General features: G+C 38.5%; 1 protein-coding gene across 2 annotated transcripts in view; it reads right to left on the bottom strand.

The window, feature by feature from the left end:
• The window catches only part of MED14 (mediator complex subunit 14), a 38,589-nt gene that overhangs the window by 9,067 nt on the left and 8,727 nt on the right, over positions 1-20,795 (bottom strand). For both annotated transcript variants that reach the window (XM_069872885.1, XM_069872881.1), the window contains exons 4-23: positions 20,465-20,638; positions 19,558-19,687; positions 17,200-17,328; positions 16,731-16,838; positions 15,747-15,879; positions 15,057-15,207; positions 12,487-12,598; positions 11,727-11,852; positions 10,797-10,875; positions 8,416-8,575; positions 7,854-8,048; positions 7,147-7,281; positions 6,662-6,738; positions 4,642-4,802; positions 4,227-4,373; positions 4,048-4,139; positions 2,783-2,935; positions 2,333-2,602; positions 927-1,082; positions 268-379 (exon numbers count right to left, since the gene is read on the bottom strand). In XM_069872885.1, the coding sequence (XP_069728986.1) occupies positions 268-379; positions 927-1,082; positions 2,333-2,602; positions 2,783-2,935; positions 4,048-4,139; positions 4,227-4,373; positions 4,642-4,802; positions 6,662-6,738; positions 7,147-7,281; positions 7,854-8,048; positions 8,416-8,575; positions 10,797-10,875; positions 11,727-11,852; positions 12,487-12,598; positions 15,057-15,207; positions 15,747-15,879; positions 16,731-16,838; positions 17,200-17,328; positions 19,558-19,687; positions 20,465-20,638 (2,800 nt within the window). The remainder of the gene's footprint in view (positions 1-267; positions 380-926; positions 1,083-2,332; positions 2,603-2,782; positions 2,936-4,047; positions 4,140-4,226; positions 4,374-4,641; positions 4,803-6,661; positions 6,739-7,146; positions 7,282-7,853; positions 8,049-8,415; positions 8,576-10,796; positions 10,876-11,726; positions 11,853-12,486; positions 12,599-15,056; positions 15,208-15,746; positions 15,880-16,730; positions 16,839-17,199; positions 17,329-19,557; positions 19,688-20,464; positions 20,639-20,795) is intronic.

Here is a 20,795-nt window from a genome sequence, read left to right as displayed (position 1 = left end):
ATCTGAGCAAGTTGTAAGCCATAAAAATTAAACGGTCCCAAATCCTACACAGCTAAAGATGACAGTTTCACTGAATGCTTTTTTTTTTAATCTTAAAAAATGTACTTTCCAAAGCATGTGCGGTAGTACTTGGCTACTTTTCCACAATGTAAGGTGCAGTCTCTTGGTTACCTTGGCGCTAAACACAGCTCAAAAAACACATGCATACAAGAAGAGCTGTGTGTCTATTTCCAGCACGTGATCAGCACACAAACTCAGCCATCTTACCTGGTGACTGCGTGTGCATCATAGATGGAGATGGCGTGACTGTATTGTGATAGGAGGTGGGTGGTGAAGTAAGAGGATATGCTCCCGATGCTCCTGCCTGTTTTGCAAATGGCTGAAATTGTGAACACAGGATAAAAAAAAAAAATCTTTGATCGTTTTATGCTAAAACATAACTATGTGCAGGAGAATACCAATGAGTTTAGTCCCCACCTATGAAATCTGATAGGTCCATCAACATAGTTATTTGATTCTTCATAACACCCTGTTTAGTGAGTCATCACTATCTTTTTTCAGGGGCTTTTTGTGGTTTTTCCTCAAGACATAATACCTCTGCACCTCACTCCTTTTTATCTGCCTCCTGACTCCCCCTCTCATCTTTTATCTTAAACAGGTGCTTTTCCTCCCTCAGTTTGTTGTTTCTAAGGCAGTAAGTCTTATGTGACCTTCCAAAGCTGCTGTTTGTATGCTATGGGCTGTTTACACTGGAATGAGAAATGGCAAAATAAATTAATATGTTTTTCCCCAAGGGGAATTCCACAGCAGAACAGTTTCAGAGTGTCCCTTTCTATTTTTTACTATTAAACCATTTAGAAACTAAGTTTTTAAAAACCTACAGCCATGGAAGACAATAAACATTTCCTATTTTGCCCAGGGCATACCTGTTGTTGTGGTTGCTGTGGTGGCTGCTGGGGTTGAAGCTGTGATATTAAAGAATCCATCATGTCTCCTCCAATAGGAGAAGGTGGGTTATCATCTTCATTTACAGATCGTCTTCGTGCATCCTGATTGCTGTCAACAAACGTGTTCAGGAACGTCTGCGGAAAAATCAGTTTTGTGAGCAGTTTCCCCATTTAAATTTTATTACATGAATGAGCACAGTATTTGCTGTGCTCATTCTAATTCTAATTCATTTCTAATACTGCCTTTATAATCTACAGTACATAAAAAACAGGCAGGTCTCTAGACCTAACTACTAGTGACATTCATCACACACGCTATGAATAGCTTGCAAAATGCTTCAATTCATAAACAGAGTTCAATTTCCTTTTTATTTTAAAAAGAGGGTCTTGCACTGCCAGAAACAGGAAACTTTCTTCATTAACATGAAATATCTCTAGTTAATTGAAATACCAATATTCTTTTTTTCCTTAAATATAAGGAAAAGCCTATACCTGGAAATACCCATTTCAGAACAACTCATCAGTATACAGAACCTATCGGGCTGTTGTACCACAACTACAACTGCGCAGATCACCTCCTCCACAGCATTTTCTTGTACCCAGAGGAATTTGCCAGCCCTCTTGAATTAGTTCCTCCACTACCTTCACAATTTCATTCTCTTATACTTTTCCACTTATATCTACAGTCCCCTATCTCTTCCCATTAGCCTTCCACTTAGAACTGGAAAAGTGGTAGCTATTTAGGATTAGCTAAACGCAGTGCTAGAGAATTAGTGTTCAGTTGCAACTGTCAGAAGGCAGAATTAGCAAACTTGTTTCACAATGGGTGCCACTTTCCAATAGTTCAGTATAACCAGCACTGGTACAAGCTGCCCCCAGCTAAGCTACTCCATCAAACTGCGTGCAGATTTTTTTGCCAGCTCCCTATTCAGAAGGCTCTTGCCACACACTGATGGAAATTGTTTTAAATGAGAACTTTCTCTCTAGAATCATCTGACATAAAGCACTTCCTCACCTGCAACATACGAGCACTGTCCTGCCACACAATGCAGTTTCTGAGGAGCAGTTGTTGTTAATCCAGGAGAACACATCTAGCCTGGTCACAAAGCTTCAGCAAGTTTTAACAAGCGGATGCCTGAAGTAGCCTTTATGTTACTTTGTTGCATAGATAAGAACCCTCCCCCAACACTTGATACTAATTTTCTTAAAGGGCAGTGTTTTAATTCAAACTAATTAACAAATGTACTTCAAAAATTCCTTCTGTGCTCAGAATTTTGGAAGGATTGTAGCTCTTTGCAGTTTCACAAAACTCTTCACCTCAGACCCATGCATAAAGTTAGAAGCTCCCTTATTTACAACATGCCAGAAAACACAGAAACGGTCACCTTTAATCCAGGTGCAGGGTAAAAACCTTCAACTATTTTGCTGTTGTCAAAGAGACTGTACGCTCCATCACGTATTGCTACAACACCACGACTCCGGCAGTAGATGTCAATGCAGTACATATTCCTAAAAGCCAGCCTGATATGCGTGGGTGACTGTGGTAGAATTGAGAAGCACTGATAGGCAGTGTTGGTGCGTTGAGTCAGACCCAGCATGGGCACAGTTGGAAGTTTGTTGATGGCATTTAACGGAGCCTGAGTATCAAACAAAACCTGAGAGAGAACAGATATTGAGAGATGAGGTAGCCTACCTTTAAGTAAAGGTCAGTGAAAATGGGGCACAGGGAGGGTACAATCTTCCCCAAGCCATGTAATTTTGAAGAGAACAGTTTAATGAGAATTCAGCTTTTAATTATCCTGCATTTGTCTTGAGAGAAGATTTTAAAACATTACCTGTAACAACTGCACCACATTTGGTGTTTTATTAAACATCTCCTGGAGCTGATGCAGAATTGTGTTGTGACAATTACTGCAACCAGAGTTCGGGCCAACAGTTCCCAGTGAAATGTGGAACTTCTGGAGTATGGAGTTCCACTGAATGCTGATCTGCAATGTCAAGAACATAAAATGGTCTGGGAAACTACAGCAACTATGAAGTTATAAACAAGAAAGCTGGTCTGCTGTCATTTTTCATCAAACCTCAACAGATTCCTAACTCGCCTCCCTCAAAAGTTGTTGTGTGCTCTTAGCTTTAACAATCCATTTAGCTAGCTCAATTGCTGGCAACTGCAAAACTGGGGAATTATTTTAGCAAGTCAATCAGAAAGAACAAAAGTCTTTTCTGCCAAAGGTGAGACAGAGAAAACTAAACTTCGGGCACTTGTGCTGCAGAAAAGTGATTAACGAGTTGCTGGAGGTAGACTGGTTTTCTCAGTCATACTACACAAACCCAAGAACTGGACATGCTAATATGAAAGGAAGTGACATGGAAAATCCACACAGCTACTCCTGCTACTTATTGCCTGTCCCAGTAAAATGCACACAGAGATAATCTTTAAAAATTCAGTACAGAACATGAACACAAAAACCTTCCAGAAGTTAATTTCAAGTGCATCAGCTACTTTGCACTGGTTGCACACAAAAATACATCCTTACTCTGTAATAAACGTGCACTTACTTCCTCTTCTATCTTGCATTTAATGCAAAGGTGTGAACAAGCACACAGTTATCAAAGTAATTAATAAACTGTAAATTCAAATACTAAAGACTAAGCTAGAGTTCTGAGCAAGGGAATAGCACTTCTACAAAATAATTCAGGACTACCTCATTTGAAAGCTCAGTGCTACACTTAAAACTTTGTTAGAGTTCTTTCTTCTAAGGCAGCATTAAGCACATTGCTTACATATATGCATACATCCCAGTACACAACAGCGACCAGTAGCAACACTTAGCAAAAGCCTGCCACGCCAGCTTTCATCAAGCAGAAACACTCAACTGTCCTTCCCACAATCTGAAGCATCTTATATAAATTCTGAACACCTAGTAGCATGGCAAATTAGTAATCTGACATCTTCCATCTCTGTCTTTTCTACGCTCATCAATATTAATACCACAATAATGCAATACAGGCAAATATTTTGTAGCACAATTATGAGAACTCTAAGTCTACCCATTCTGTTTTCAAACATACATTTTAAGTGCACTTAGGAATGACTTACTGAGCTTCCCTTGGTAGTTCCATAGCAAAGGATAAGTTTTCGGTAATTGTAGATACGAACTTCTGAAAAAACGTTTAAGTGGTTGGGTATGTCTTTGAAGAGAGGAGGGAAAAGAGGGTGAGAAAACCATACTCATCTGTAAACTCATCATTTTAATGAAAAGGAGATGATTTCTGTACCTGGTAAGGTTCGTGCAAACTCCAGGACACACTCATACAGCCGAGCAATACTGCTCCAGTCATTAAGGAACATCTCAACAACTTTGCGACCTCCAACTGGTTCAGACAATTGGTTTTCATATGTCAGGTAAACATGACGGGTTGGTCCTGCAGTGTTAGGAGGTGGTAAATATTGATTAAACTAGTGTTTCTTAAACAGCGGTTTACAGACTGAGTGAACTGTGGCAAGTGACCAGGAAGCATATTTAAATAATAAAATTGCATCAGCTCAGCAGTCTAAAATTTGATTCACGTGCACTGTGGTTTATTAGCAAACTTAAGAGTTGTCAAGTAGCACCAAAACATTAGAACTACTGGAACAGTAATGTAAAACACGAAGAAACAAAATTTACCAGTCTTCTTAAATAAAACTTACCTTGCTCCCTAGATGAAGTGCTATTAAGTGGACAGTTTGCAAATACCAGCTCAGCCACCCATGTGCGATTATTTCTACCTTGTAATCGGAAAGTGCAATCAAGAAGAGATCGGTCCAGAGCCTTCTGTGTTTCCTCATTTACACCTTTACAGGGAGGAATTCTATTCATGAAGATAAAAGGATCTCAATTAAACACAGTACAGTGCTAAAATTAAAAACACTACCTTTTAACATTTCTTGAAGGACTTCCAATGCTGGACATGAAAGAATGAACAAATCAGCAGCAAAGATAGCTGGAGTGCACAGTGAGATATTCTGTTCCTCTTCAAGGACTGTAATAAGTGTGTTACCAAGAGTTCAGACCAATTTTTATATGCATTCAACACTTGCAAATTACAAACATTTAAGGGATCTGTTGAATGCCCTAATCTCCTGGTGAAAGTAAGAGAACACTGATATGAAGTTTTTATACAGAGAAACAAGCCAAAAAAGATAAAAACAGTAAGTTCTGTGGCAACTTGTATTCCTAAAACTGTTTGCCTTCTAGAACAAGCTCACTCTAAATGCAATAAACAACTTGGCAGTTACCTTAGTACCCAACTGATTTATTCATATCCCAGTGAGAGAATTGAACTCAGGGGACAGGCTAAATCAAGCTTAAGTAAAAACATGTCAAACTTTTTCAAATCCTTTGAGAGTCTATCCAGACATTTCACGTACCACCTTTCAGCTCCTAAGTTCTCAGTACTACTCTGCTCATTAGCAACACTAAAAATGTAGGTTCTGATGCATTTAGAGACTGACACCTTTTATCACTGCATATTTCTGCAGCATAAAAGTTAAGAAGGTTTTACTCTACAAGGCATCCTCCTGGTTTTGGGCTTGTTTAAAATCTTTTAAATCAGTAGATGATGTTTTACTTCATAATACAATCCAAAGTTTAACTGGTGAGGCTTGAAGTAGGCCCAAGTAGTGTGAAAAACTGGATGGACTGCCAAGTAGAAAGCACTGTGGTCAACAGCTGCATGTCCAGTTAGCAGCTGGATGATTGTGGCATTCCTCGGGGTTAACAAAGAGGCCAATACTATTTAACAATTTCAATAACCTATGTGATGCAAAGGAATAGAAAACTTGCAGATGACACCAAACTGTATGCAGCACTTAATACGCTGGAGGACAAGGCTGGCATTCACCTCAGCTGGCTGGAGCAATGAGTTAGCGAGAACCTCATGAAGTTCACAGAAAACAAATGCAAAGTTCTGCGCTTGGACCTAAATAATCTCAAGCAACAGCACAAGGTGGGGACTGACTGAACTTGGGGGTCTGGCAGATAGCCTGAAAAGGAGTCAGCAGCGTGCCTTTGCAGCAATGACAGATGCTGCATCCTGGGCTCTATTAACCAGGCAATCAAGTGACTACTAGTCAGCATTTGAGATCACTGTGCCCAGAGCAAGCACAAAAACTCCTGGAGATTGGAGAAAACAGTTGATCAGCTGTGCTTTGAGAAAAAGGTTGGACTAGATGACCTCCCCGGGTCCCTTCCATTCTTAAACTACTGTACGATTCTCTTATGCTTCCTCTACAGCTTTTTCCTTGATTCCTTCCATTTTCCTCTGCAGTATCACATAATGGTAATAGTCAAATAACATACGGAGCATGTAGGCCTCTGATCTGATCTCAAATTGCGATTAGGTGCTCATGAATCATTACCACATCTTCCTTAGCACTGCCTGGATTGTAGGACTGAGGACTGTCAGATTGTTTCAGAGCTTCCCAGTTCAGGCTTATGAAGGAATTATACTTGGCTCTGTGTCTACTCTTATTTTCCTCCTTCTCCAGCACTGGCTTACGTGAGAGTGCAAGATGCAGAATAACTAAAAAAAACCTCACAATCAAAAAACTCAAACCTCCAAATCCTTCCCATTCTGATATTTTTAGTGATACTTTCCAAACAATGCTTTTTTTCCCTTTCAAATGTATGTACAGTAATAAATCAAAACACAGGAGTATATCCTCTTACTTTAATAAACGTATGGCATGGCTGAAGCCATCTCCTTCTACTTGTACTCCTTGGTGAGGAATGTCCATATTGGATAACTAGGAATGAAAAAGAAAAATGTTATTCCAAGCGAAATAACTGTACCTTTTCAATGATTTTTTTTTTCCCCTGAAGGGGACAGATGTTTCACATCGTCAAGCACTGGAAAGCCAGAAAACAGTCTATGCAAATCTGGTATAAAGTCGTCTCCCACCCTCTCCCACAAGTGTGTCCTTCATCCTCTCATTTTCCCTCTTCTCTCAACTTTTAAAGCTTTAGTAGTGCTTAGTACCAGAGAACTAGCTACAAGACAAAAGCAACCCAGTGTAGAACATCAGTCACTCATTCCTCAGCTGGCGGAGGAAGGACAGTGAACACATGACCGCAAGTTTGCTTAATAGTCGCATCTAGACAAGAGAACTAGGAGCATTAGAGAAGAAGAAAACAAACTATTTCTTAACACATACCTCCATACGAAGCCCTATAAATGGCATATTTGTATCACACATGGCTACAATATGAGCTAGCACTTTATTGAAGGCACACATGTCTCCTGACCGTTTTGGCTTCTTAGGTTCTACAGAACATGGATCATCAGATAACTAGAATTAAAATAAAGACAAATTTACTTGCATATTTCAAATAAACATTTTGAAAAGATGTCGGAGAATAATCTAACTTATTCAAATTTAAAATGAATCCCAACCTGAGCACAGATCCCTGAAAGGATCTGGTCCACTTCAGAACTGAAGCAATTCAGTTTTATAATCACTTTCATCTTTAAAACAGCATTTGCATATCATTAAGCTCTATCAGCCTGACCCTGAGAAGTAACTCTCTCAGTCCCTGCAAGTCTTTCAAAGATCATACCTAACACAGCACAAAGAATATCATGCAGATATCGGTGCTTTGCATACACAATCCACTCTAGCCATCTCAGCACAGTGCTCTTTAGAACAGCTGAGAAGTCCTGCCATAAATTAAGAGATAATTGTTACAAAACAGTTTGCCAACATCTCCCTAGGGAAGCAGTCCAGAGAATCAAGCTGCAATATCAGTAAGATGTCAGCCAAGCAAACTTTTAAACAACGCTACTAAAGCTGGTACTGCTGCGCAGAACATATGTTTAGATTTCACACCCTGTAACTAGCCCAATGGCTTCTGAAGCACATACCTTACGCTTGACACCACTTTTCACTTGTTTCCCACTTTTTGTGTCTAGAACCAACTCTTCAATGTTTGGTTTGAACTGCTGTAGTAAAAGTGCAGTAGCAGGGCTGTCATCTCCTTCAGCATAGCTCACAGAGAGAAAATGGTACTTATACTCCAGTTCTGTGGAGTTGCCAGGAACATCGAACATCTCTACAACCTACATTTAAACAAAACAACAATTGAGAAAACTGTCAAGCAAAGAATATCGGTTCCTATCTCCCCCTCCACCTCCAGAATAAAAGGCATTAGTATTTTTAAGACATTAATACTGTGGCTAGGAAAGGGATCCATGGAGGGAAGGAAGACTAAACTTTCAGGAAACAAAGAGAAGTGAAAAGCTGCTGAGTAATAAACCTTTAGGTCTCATCCTCTCTATGCTTAACAAATGCACTGACTGAGAGAAGGGAGGGAGAGGTAAGAGTTGAGGATTACATCACCTTAGTTCCTAACCTTATAGTTAACAGTACAAGCTGACTGGTATATCCATGCCTGCGAGCAAAAGAGAGAAGCATTCAGTTACTTACAATGTAGTACTGTGGAAGGCGCGTGAGTTTGATAAACAACTTATGTTTTGAAAGGTTTCCCACTGGATGGCTAGCATAATTAGCTAGTTGAAGAGTTTCACTGCTCACTGTAGGCAGATGTTTTATAGACTGCTTGCAACGCTGTTGTCCAAGCCAGAACCTTGCATTGAAATAAAGGTATTAGTACCCCGAGACTGTTTTATGTTATTACAGTATATTTCTTTTTAGAGTATTAGTGTCAAATGAAGAGTCAGTCATATTCTAAGTCAACATCTATCATTGCTGCACAAGTTATACACAGAAAATCACACAAAAAAATTAAGAGTTTATGTTTTCTTATTACTATCTTTACATATTGTCTTAAGCTGCAGTAAAAGATAGGTGTTAATTTAAGAAGAAAAGCCCTAAAATTATTATCTGAAGGAATACATAAATCTATTTTTATACATCACAACACACAATTACACTATAAAAACGAAGGGACAAATTAAAAAACAGGCAGATTACAGTTATTTTGCAATGTGGAATCTTTGATTATTTTTTGGTATAGAAAAAAATCTTTGCTCCCCTATGCTGGTAAGCAAGACAGTAAAAAAGGCCACCAAAGTTGGATTAACATCACTCTGAATTATGCTATAAATAAACTAATTCCCCTGAATAGGTTTGGACATGAAGGATCACATGCAAGACACCAAATTTATTCTTATGTTCAAAATTAAACTTGTTCTATTCCAACACGTTTTAACTAAAGTGGCAAGGGCAGAAAGTCTAGCTAGGCTTGAAAGTGGCTCAGAAATGCATGGCTTGATTTTTAGTCAAACTTCCGATGAAAACAGCATTGGAAATTTTGGGTGTTCAGCATCTCTCCATCACAACAAACCTTATTTATTCTTGTAGATCCACATTTGATATAGCTGTCCTAAAAGATGTTTCATAGGACTGCCTAGCTTCCTCAAAAACTGCAACGCTACCCATGCCATTATCTCAAGTACAAGATTTATAACAAAGGGAGGTTGATTAGTTTCTCCAGGGTGCCAGTGCTTCATGCGTCATCGTGCTTCTTTTAGAAGCAACATTCCTCAAACAGAGGTTTCACCCTGCAATTAGCTCAGAGTACTGGGAATTTCCAAAACGACAGAGCCGGTGGAACTTGGTGTTCACGCAGATGCAAACTCTATTTGTATTATTTGCTACAACCTCTTCAGGGAGCCTAAATCTCAAGGCTTTGTGGAACAAAGATTACAGGTTTAAACCAGCAGGCACTGAACTATTAGAAGATAAACAGATATTATTTAAATCATCCTAAGCCACTTCCTGCTTTTCCCTCTGTTGTGAAAAGTGAGATGATTCTTGACGAGGAACAAGCAGAGTTCAGCTGTACAAACAGAGTGGAATAAAGGAGATAGAAAATGAACATGAACACTGAGATCCTCTGGAAGCAAGTGGTCTGCTACTGACTTAAACTGAAAAGACTTCACGCAGAGCATGTGCACAGCAATGCATGAGGCTGCGTGTAATGAGGCAGACTACAGGAGAACTATGGAATCAACTCCAAGCAAATGCAGAATATCCTCCACTCATTTACAGGACACGGCAAATACTCAAAGTTGCTTAACAAAATGTCCTGGTTTCAGCTCGGATAGAGTTAATTTTCTGTCCAGTAGCTGCTGCATGTTTTGGATTTAGTATGAGAATAGCGTTGATAACACTTATTGGTTTAATTGTTGCCAGGTAATGCCTATGCTCAGCTGCGACAGAGCTAATTTTTCTCCCAGCGGCTGCTGTGTTTTAAATTTAGTGCGAGAAGAATGTTGATAATACACTGATGTTTTTAGTTGCTGCTAAGAAATTAAGGACTTCTTCAGTTTCCCATGCTGTGCTAGAGAGCAGATGTACAAGAAGCTGGGAGGGAGCATAGCCAGGCAGCTGACCCAAGCTGGCCAAACTGCTGTTTGATAGCACATGAGGTGATATTCAGTATATAAACAGGAAGTTGGCTGGGGTTCACTGCTTGGGGACAGGCTGGGTATCAATCATCGGGTGGTCAACAATTCATTGCACACCACTTCTTTTGTATATTCTATATTATTATTATTATTGCTATCCTTATTCTCTCTTCCTTTGTTGTCCTATTAAACTGTCTTCATCTCAACCCACAAGTTCTTTTTTCTCAATTCTCCTCATCCCACAGGGGAAGGAGAGAGAGAGACAGAGAGTGGCTGTGCGTTCCTAGTTGCCAGCTGGAGCTAAAACCATGACAAACAGCAGGAAAGTATATTCCCTACTGTAATAAAACATAAAGCCATGCAAGTGTGATCATCCAAAATACAAACACGGTGATTTATTCTATGCAATCTAAGTGAATCATTCAAGTCTCTTACTTGAGCTGCTGGAGCCAAGGAATGATACGCTTCATATCATCATTAACAGACTTCTCTATGTCATCGAGCGTCAGTTGATCTACAAGAACAATTGGTGAGTGAATGGTCTTAATATCGACTCTTCAAACAAAATCCTGTCCTTTTAATGAAAGTGTCTTATAGATTTTAACAAAAAGCCACAGAACCATACAACAGTTGGAAGGGACCTAAAAAGATCATCTGGTCCAACCTTTTATGTGAACGGGAGCCTAGTTGAGGTTATCTAACACTCTGGCCAATTGGATCTTGAAAACCTCCAGTCATGAGGACTGCACAGCATCCCCTAGGGAGGTTGTTCCATTGGTTGTTTTCACTGTAATTTTTTTTTCTTATGCTGAGATGAAAACTCTCCTGGTGCAACTTGTAATTGTTGCCCCTTGTCTTCTCCATGTGGCTCATTTTGAAAAGAGAGATTGAAGTACATAACAAATAATCTGTAATGCTTGTAAAGCCATAGCAGTATGTTCCTAGGCAAATAAACTAGAACTCACTTCATTTCTTAAGTGATCTGAAACTTGAAGTTAAGTCTTGAACAGTAACTCAAGATGTATACGGTCACGTAATACAACTCTCAATCAGGTTCATATGAAATGACTGCATCCATTAACAGCACTACCCAGGAATCACGAGTCATAAAGAAAATTTATTGTAATGATGTCTAACAATGTTTAATTTGTTGTCCTCTAAAAATATATCTAGTTTAACTGTGCTCTTAAGCACAAAGACCTACTTCTCTGTTCCTCAAACTCAAATACCTAGATGATGATCCAAGTGCAGTGTTCATTTACTTACAGAACTTTGCAGATTTGACAGAATTATTCATACAAAATTACCTCAAAATGCAGTATTCTTGGAAGATATTAAATACAGCCTGGTTTTGCACCTACTTACCAACACCATACAGCATCAGTTGAAACATTCCAGAGTGGAGATCAACAAATACATGTAGGCACTCTGATCGACCACATGGTTCCAAAATCGGAATTACAAGTGTTGGAAGAGCTGTCTCGATGAACGCTAAACAAAAATTGATGTTAATAATTTCACCCCAAAATCAAGTTAATCATATTAAAACTTAGTCCATCATAATCACAAATCTTGTTTGTTTTCATAGAAAAGCACTTGTACATTATCATACAGTTAACAAAAACAGAGAACTGAATACAAGGATGTCTCTGTGAAAACAGAGCTAGTAACAAACCAACGAGAAAAGTCAGACCAAATTTGAAGATTATTAATTCTTGAACATCTTTTAACTCAAATGCTTCACAATTACAGGCTCAATTTGAATCCAAATAGTTTCAAGTTTAAGCAAAGTCTCAGCCAAAGCTAGCTCATGAAAGTAAAGGATTTGCTTTCATTCCTGAACACATACAAGTTTAACAGTAGACAATTTTTAAGCCATCAAACCAATCTATAACATTCTATCAGCTTCATCTGTTACACTACCTTTAGAGGTATAAGTATTTCACAGTCATTCATGCAGAACAGTTTAAAGTTGTCTTGTTAATTCTGAACACATCTCCACTTATTTTTTTCATATTTTTTATTTAAATTAATGAAAACACACAATAAACATTAAGAAAAAATGAAATAATTCCTGGCATAAATGGAAATTAACTTGAAACTAACTTCTGAAGATAACACCTACAATTGTCATTAGCATTGTAGCTCTTGAGAATGGCTTTCAGCTCCTGGAGTTTTTGATGAGATCTTGCATGGACACTATCTATTAGGAGTTTTTCTATCGATAGGTGGTCAATCTGTAAAAAAGGAAAGTACTTATGCAAGTTCAAATTTGATGTATAGACTTCCGCATTAGCACATTCAAACAAAGCTACATAACTTAATAAAACAACTGCCTAAGAAAGAATTTGCTCAGAACTGTAGAGAACCAAATGAAATATTAACTTCAGTATTTGGATCACTACAAAATACAGCAAATTAACATAAGATTCTGTCTGCGCAGCAGACAGTGGGAGGGGTTTTTAGAGATGATGAGAAGAAAATGTAATACAAAAGAAGTTTCACAAACTAATCTGTTACCACTCCCTGTGCAGACCTACTTGTTTTGGATGAAGGCCAGGATACTTCACAGCTCAGCATGCACCCCCACCCCAAAATAAAAACCCCAACACAAGAACATGGTTGACCCCACACATATATGTAGCTGTACCATGAAATACAACACACTAGTTTTTGTCCAGCTAATGGGGTAACAGAGCAGTCAGTGAAGATGCAGTGGCAGATGGTGAATATGAGCAACCCTATTGAACCCAGAGTATCTAAAGGCCTGTTGCACCGCCAATGCTGAAGCTTATGCCACTGCTTATATTAACTGCAGCTTACTTGTGAAACCTAAAGCATTCACACTTGTATACATTCACATTACAGTCATATTATTTACATATTTTGCATAAGTAAAGCTACAGATTCCTGCCAAACTTATGTCTAGTTAACCTCACACTGCTTTCAAAACCGTTCAAGGTGATGTAAACTCAAATTTTATTCTAGCCTAAGAGATAAATGCAGAATAGGTTTATACCAGAACAGAGGTATACAAGATTTCAGTACATGCCTTCATATATACCAGATGACCCTCCCCTAAAGACCGAGTTTCCAAGACAAGGCCTTAAAAATCAAATGTTTATCCACCCACAAGAGCATTTCAACTCAGCAGCTGCTATGAGCTAAATGTTACTCGCAAACAAACGGCCACAAGTTTTGTAACTACATCCAATTTTCAGTAGGTTAATGTATAATAACCTGCTCAGACAAACATATTTGTTCGTGCCACTGTTTTATACAGTATCTTAAATAAACAGAAGCTCAGTGTCCTGTCTACGTCATTACAGCTGAGATCATTATTCAAACATGATCTCTGGGAACTGGCATTAATTTTGCTAAATCCCAAATTTACAGCAGCCTCGTATCTTAACCTACAGTCTGCACTCCTGATTCAATGAGCTTAGATTGCATCAGCTCCCATGGAACTTCAGCAGATGTTCTAGATAAAGCATATTTTCCTGAGTTTACACATAAATACTGCATCATCACTAAATTAACTGTATATTTGGCAGCCTAAATATGCTAATTTGGGCTGTTAAAGTAACACATTCATGATATAGTAGAACTTCTACTCTAGATACACAGCAGAAGGCTACTACTCTTCGCTACGTTTTGCACATTCCTCTGTTGCCCAAAGATAAAATGTTCTTGGTATTCACCATATAGAGACCTGTCCATCAGATATGGTGAACAAGATGCAGGCAAGAGGCTCAAATACAAAGTATGTGCAGTAGGTGAAAGCTATTATCAGTAGAAAGTTCTGTAAGACAGCTGAAGAATTCAAACTGGAGAGTTTTTCCTGTGTGGAAAAACTATACTGAAAGTTTGAAAACTACTCCATTCCCTCCAGTTTAATAACTCTTGACAAACTCAAACACTGTAATAAATAATGACAAATACACTTTCTGATATATCACAGCCAGACTTGCTGAGGAACTTAGAAGACTTGCAATGAGAAGGCAGAATCTCTTAGATATCATTAATCAAGATATAAAATTCTTACCAATGAAGCTTTAAACAAGTAAGAAGTTTACTGCAGTTACTCATTTTGGATGATTTCAGCAATGCCACCCTTAACATATGGCAATGTGAACAACAAAGGCGCATTCAGATAGGGCACATGACAATCTGGTTAGCGATCGTCTATAAACAAGCTTCACCCAGCACTGGTAACATGTAAACCACATTAGATTTTCTGCACAAGACTTCCAAATCATAACGTAAGATTTTCTAAAGTGAACAGCACTGCTGGGTAGCGAACTTGAGCAACCTGGGGAAGCTGATATTCAGAGGAAGTTTACACAGCATCTCCAAGACACGAATGGGAAGAACTGGCTGTCTAAAAAAAATTTCAAGCCAAACACTAAACAAAACTGAAACTTTGCTGCTGTTTCCCTCCAGCCTCAGCATTCTATCTCATAAGGGGTATAAAATGTACTGTCAAGTAGCTGTAATTTCTAAGGCCAAGTCAAGGCAAATAACTTGTAACACAAGATTTAAGTTCCAACATAAACACAACCTAGACTAACTGCTGAGAAGAAATCTTCAAAACATCTCCTTAAATAGAACCCAAGTGAAACAAACTGACAATGCAAAGCATTTTTAACTTTTTGATTTATAAAACTAGGTGCCTCTTGTGAAGCAAACCTTTACCTTCATGGCTCTTTCCATCAGTTTGGAATCACAGGCTGGCAGTGGAGGCTCATGAGATATTTGTAAGGGTTTTGAGACATCAGTCTCATCAATCTTAATAGTGACCTTATGAACAGATGCTGTCCCCGTTTTTCTGCCAAGCACCTGTTGACTTAAAATAAAAAGAATAATTAAACCATGTAAGTGGAATAGCAGAAAATATGCTTGTCAGTAGCTAATCCTTGCTTCTGAGAGTTCTGCATAAAAATAGGATTGTTAAAAAAAGCATTTGTTTAAGTTTACACTTCAATACAGAACTGATGGTAAACTCTAACTATATAAAGACAGTTTAGATGGCTGCAAATTCAACACAATCAGAAAAGCATTCGGATTGCTTTTTCAAATTTTATCTAGTACAAATTAAGCAACAAATACAGTGAAAGATTGTCAAAGAATTGCTTATTTCATTTACTGAGTCAGCTAACCACATAAATATTTACGAATATATCTACAGTTCTCCCGTACACTGATGCACATCCCTCACTTCTTTGCAAGTCAAGCAACATGTTTAGGTACATAAGTAAAAAAATTTAGGAGTCTCACATCAAAAAGAAATTACAATTCTGAAAATTCTGGCTCAAGCTTAGTAAATAAAAACTCTCCTGTTATTTCATTTATTGCCTGTTTATAGCCCTTTTAAAATTAACTTACTTCCAAACAGAGAGCGAGAGACATTTCCCTGCATGATATCGCTCCACTTGCACAAGGTCACCCCAGCGCTCTCGAATCAGCATTAGCGTTTGTGAATGCAAAACTTCCAACTGAAGTGCTAAACAGAAGGAGTCTAACAAACTGAGTTAAGAAAATATAAGAACTTCAAAGAGTCTGTATGCTACATAAATCCATTTATCAGAAAAGTTAGACAAAATGCTGTCTGAAAACACACTAACGTACTAATCCAGAGATAAAGACACACAAACAGCATCAAATATTTCTCTTTTTTTTTTTTTGCTTTTCTAATAACTCTTATTTAGGGCAGACTGTTAGGCAAGAGTGTCATGATAGCTTTGTTTTGTAGATTTTTAACTCTGATCCCCTTTTAAGGAAAATAAGTTTACTACCAAAGAAATCCAATTCACCCTATAGTTACCACTAGCCCCATCTTCCATGGTCACCCTAAACCAACATGATTCTATTTGTTTCTGCAGAAACTATTCACTGAAAACTGTTTCACATTGTCAAGCAACTTGTCCTTTGTACGCAAAATGTCGTTGCACTACTTCCTGCAAAAGCTATACCCCTTTTTATTAATTGTATCGGTGCAATACAGTTAACACATCATCATCACCTCATTGCAGTTCTTGGTAGTAACAATTGTCAGCTCCCATACCTTCCAAGTTAGCACCATATTCTGTCTCCAAAATTAGCACATGAAGCCAGCTGTTGCTGCTCTGACTAACCACATAACCTGCTGACCTGGCTACTTCACCTTTACTTTTGCCAATTAAGCGTGTAAAACAGAACTTCACATGCTGGCACAGGAGAAAAACTGTTTCCACAGTCATCGTTTTTACTTCACATCCTGACATTTTCCCCTGGCTTAACAAGGAACCCATCCTTCTTGACCTCCAGCTACTATGAAAAGAGCAAGACTATGTTACACAGCTTATTCAGAAACAACTTTCAGAAGGATACGTAGACAGTTGTACATGTCCTGAAGTGGCTTTTCATCAGCAAACAGTCGTGACTGGACCAACTGATGAATGAAGCTGATCTGCATGCTATGAACCAAGGCTCGACCATCTTTTGTGAATTAAAAATAATTCACATTAGACATGAGGAAACCAGATATTTAAAATAATTAAATAAAATAATAAATTAAAAAGAAAAAACATACAACTGTACTGAGCAGTATCCGTACCAGAATGTCTAACAAGGTAACAACATCCTTGGTTTACTCTAGAAATTTCAGGCAGTTTACTGCACAGTCTACCGCTGTTAAGGAATCAAAAGCATACAGAGCAAGGAGAAAACAGTACAAATATATACAGCTGCATTATCTTAAGTTATGATCCACAAAAGACAATGTATAAACAAGACCCATACAGCATCAGAGATGAACATCATGCCAAAAAGAAAGTGCAGAGGTTTGATTTTTTTTTACCACCAGTTTCCTTGTCTTCAACCAAAATTTCCAGTTTGAGAAGGCGCCAAGGGATGTCAGGGTCATCACCCATTACTGTCAAGGTGGCCTCAAACTCGCCCTCAACTCGGAACTTCACACGGCCATTGGCTAAGGAAGAAAAAAGTGTTTTATGTTTTATTTCACCCAGTCTCCTAAAAGGCCTCAAAGTATCAGTGTTCCTCCTCCTGGCATTCACAATGGATTACTTCCCTATAGTTTCTGCTCTGCTGCACAAGTTTCTGTGGAACTCTGAAGACTTCACAGCTGCTTCTGGAACGGAACCAGTGTCAATAAGCAGCATGGACAGATGTCCCAAACTGTCCTGAACAGCAGGACAGTTATCTGATGGTCAACAAGGTAACTTGTTAAACACCCATGCTACTATAACACAGAGCCGACCACCAGCCTGAAAAGTTACACAGAAAAACCACCTGGCTTAATTTTGCCAAGTCTTTGCTATATCAACAATGAATACTTTAAACAATCTTCAAAAGAGGTTCAGAATGGACTCTCAGCTCAGGCTGAAATCTAGTCCTGGAAACTCATCTCACTGCAAAACATCTATTTAACATTAAAATATTATAACTCCATTTTCACGTGAGAAAGATAATCTTTTGCATAATTCACATATATGCACACAAGCAGAGATTACACACAGTATTTATCTAATTGATTTATATATCGTCAGACCTTTATGAACACTGCTATTAGTCTTAAGAACTGGGAACCAAGACTGCCTAAGCTACATAAGTAAGGTCATAAAGAGGATGAGTGCCAGAGCAAAGAACAAGTCCTTACTATAAACTGCAGGTCTACCTTCTCAACCACTTAACAAAATATGCTATATACCTTTACAGTTATAGACATACAGAAATATAGCTGTAGAAATTGTAAACATTTTAACTTAGAAAGTTTCCTTTTCTAAAGCATCCCACATTAGCTCCTAAAACAAAGCAAATCCCAAACCAGAAACAAATAGTCATTGAAATGTTTAGTTAACCGAAAAATCTGAAGAGCTCAGACATATCCATTTATACTTCTGTTAGACAAAAACATCTCTAATACTCATATTGTAAGCATTCACACAGAGACCAGTGAAAACCAAGACTTATCAGAAACATCGTTCATCTAGGTCTGAGTGAGGGGTATGGTTTACACACAGGTAACCTTATCTCCATGCCAGTCCTAGTCCAATTTATAGCCATCTTTCCTATAAAAAAGATTGTCTTAATGTCTACCACTGCTCAAGCTAATGTGAAAACAGATTAAGAGATCTGGCACTGCAGTGAGCCACAGAACAAAAGGCATGCATAAATACAAACAGATAAGCATGAAGATGAATATCAAAACAGATTAAAAAAGCACCACTAGAGTTACTTGTTTAACCTAACATTCAAAGAGTTCCTACAGAAAGAACTAACAGTTTAATTAAATTGCATTTTAAAATTAACTTAAGGTAAAGCAGCTTTACTGTTAGGCCTAAGACTCTTTCATAACACATGCTGAAAGAGCAAGGCAATATCTACAGCCTTTTACCATTACCCACACAGGATTTCTTCTTGTAATATTGAATTTGAATATTTGTAATATAGAATCATAGAATGGGTTGGGTTGGAAGGGACCTTAAAGATCATTGAGTTCCAACCCCTCTGCCATGGGCAAGGACACCTCCCACTAGATCAGGCAGCACAAGACCACATCAACCTGGCCTTGAACATCTCCGAAGATAGGGCAGCCACAGCTTCCCTGGGCAACCTGTGCCAGTGCCTCACCACTCTCATTGTGAAGAATTTCTTCTTAATGTCTAGTCTAAATCTTCCCCTCTCCAATTTAAAGCCATTCCCCCTCCTCCTGTCATTACATGTCCTTGTAAAAAGTCCCACCCCAGCTTTCTTGTAGCCCCCCTTCAGGTACTGAAGAGATGCTATAATGTCTCCCCAGAGCCTTCTCTTCTCCAGGCTGAACAAACCTAACTCTCTCAGCCTGTCCTCATATGAGAGGTGCTCCAGCCCTGTGATCATCTTTGTAGCCCTCCTCTGGAACCGTTCCAACAGTTCCATATCCTTCTTATGTCGGGGATTCCAGAACTGGACTTAATACTCCAGCGGGTAGTCTCACAAGAGTGCAGTAGAGCAATATTGCATTTTCAGCAATATCATCAGCGCCCTGATTTTACAAAAGGGGAAAAGATACATTTTGATGTCATACAAGATCCTAGCCTTACTAGATTAAGCATTCCTAATAGTCTAATTAAAGCTATCTTTAAGCTGCATTAAAGCAACAATTTTAAATCAGCCTGCAATAACGTATACTTTAAAAAATAATTCCAGTTCTTACCAACTGTAAGATTTGCCAGCTGTGGAGGGAGATCTGTAGTCACTAGTCGATGTCGAAGAATCTGGTTTAACTGATGAAGTGTGGTTTGCTTCTCACTCTTTGTTATTGGGTCAGGAGGGATTATTTTATCCTGTTAGAATAAACACAAACATATCAATATATCTCAAACATATATAACACAGTGACAGCAGTAGTGGTGAAAGCTAACCAGACTAGAACTCTGAAAATATAAATCCTACAGGCCATTCATTACACGAGTGAAGTTTTATACCTTACATTCACATTTGCTTTCTAGTTGATTATGTTTTACCTGAGACTGATCACTGAATAAAATCATTCAACTTGGTTAAATTAAACAAATTCAGGGCCTTACATCAGGCTAAACTTGTTTGTTTTGAAAGCCAATCCTTATCCGCAGCTATAGATCTAACTCACAGGTACTACGGTTTATGTTACTTCACCAAATCCCATTATTCTGCATTTTATCACTAAGAAAAGGCAGCAGCATAAAAGAGAGCAGCAAGTCTGTCAGTGCATTTCCAAATACAGGCAAAACCTCCAAGAACAACACATGTCAGTATTTCCTTTTCACACTTCATTTTTCTTGAATGGTGGCTTAACACGTGCAAATACTTAAAAAGAACCAAGGAAGAAGAGTTGCTACTACACATCCTAGAGCAGAACTAGCTTACATGGCGAGAATGTTTTACTTGAAAAGTATAACTTGTTCTAACAGAAACTGCTCTGAATGAGAAACTGACACTACAGAAACTCGGCACAAGGCCTATATTGAACTAAGTTCCATTTGCACAATTAGTTTCACTAACATGCATCTGATACTGTAATGGGGATATTTCCTGCCCCACCCTCCCCTTCCTACCCCTCAACATATGGTAACATGATTTACCCTGATGCAGGTCGGCAGACGTGGGTACGATCCAGTTGTCAGGACATCAATAGCATATGGGATAGCAAAACTAGGTAGACGAGCGTGAACCAAAGCATCTCTAGCTAGCGATGCCAGACGATCAGCAGTGTCCACAAACAGAATGGCTTGCTGATCCAAAAAACTTGATATCATCTGTAGAGAACAAGGAGGGGAAAAAACCCCCACAACAACGTGTGTCCAAAAAATGCACAAATCAATGCCCCTTTATATTCAGTTTATCTGGTGCACACAACCAAGATGATTTTATCTGCCACTTTCAATTCAAGTAATCATATCTATAAAACAGAGA

The sequence above is a fragment of the Phaenicophaeus curvirostris genome, chromosome 1, assembly GCF_032191515.1.
Source record: "Phaenicophaeus curvirostris isolate KB17595 chromosome 1, BPBGC_Pcur_1.0, whole genome shotgun sequence".
NCBI lineage: Eukaryota > Metazoa > Chordata > Aves > Cuculiformes > Cuculidae > Phaenicophaeus > Phaenicophaeus curvirostris.
The sequence above is the reverse complement of the archived record's forward strand: the minus strand, read 5'-3'. Positions and strand labels throughout refer to the sequence as shown.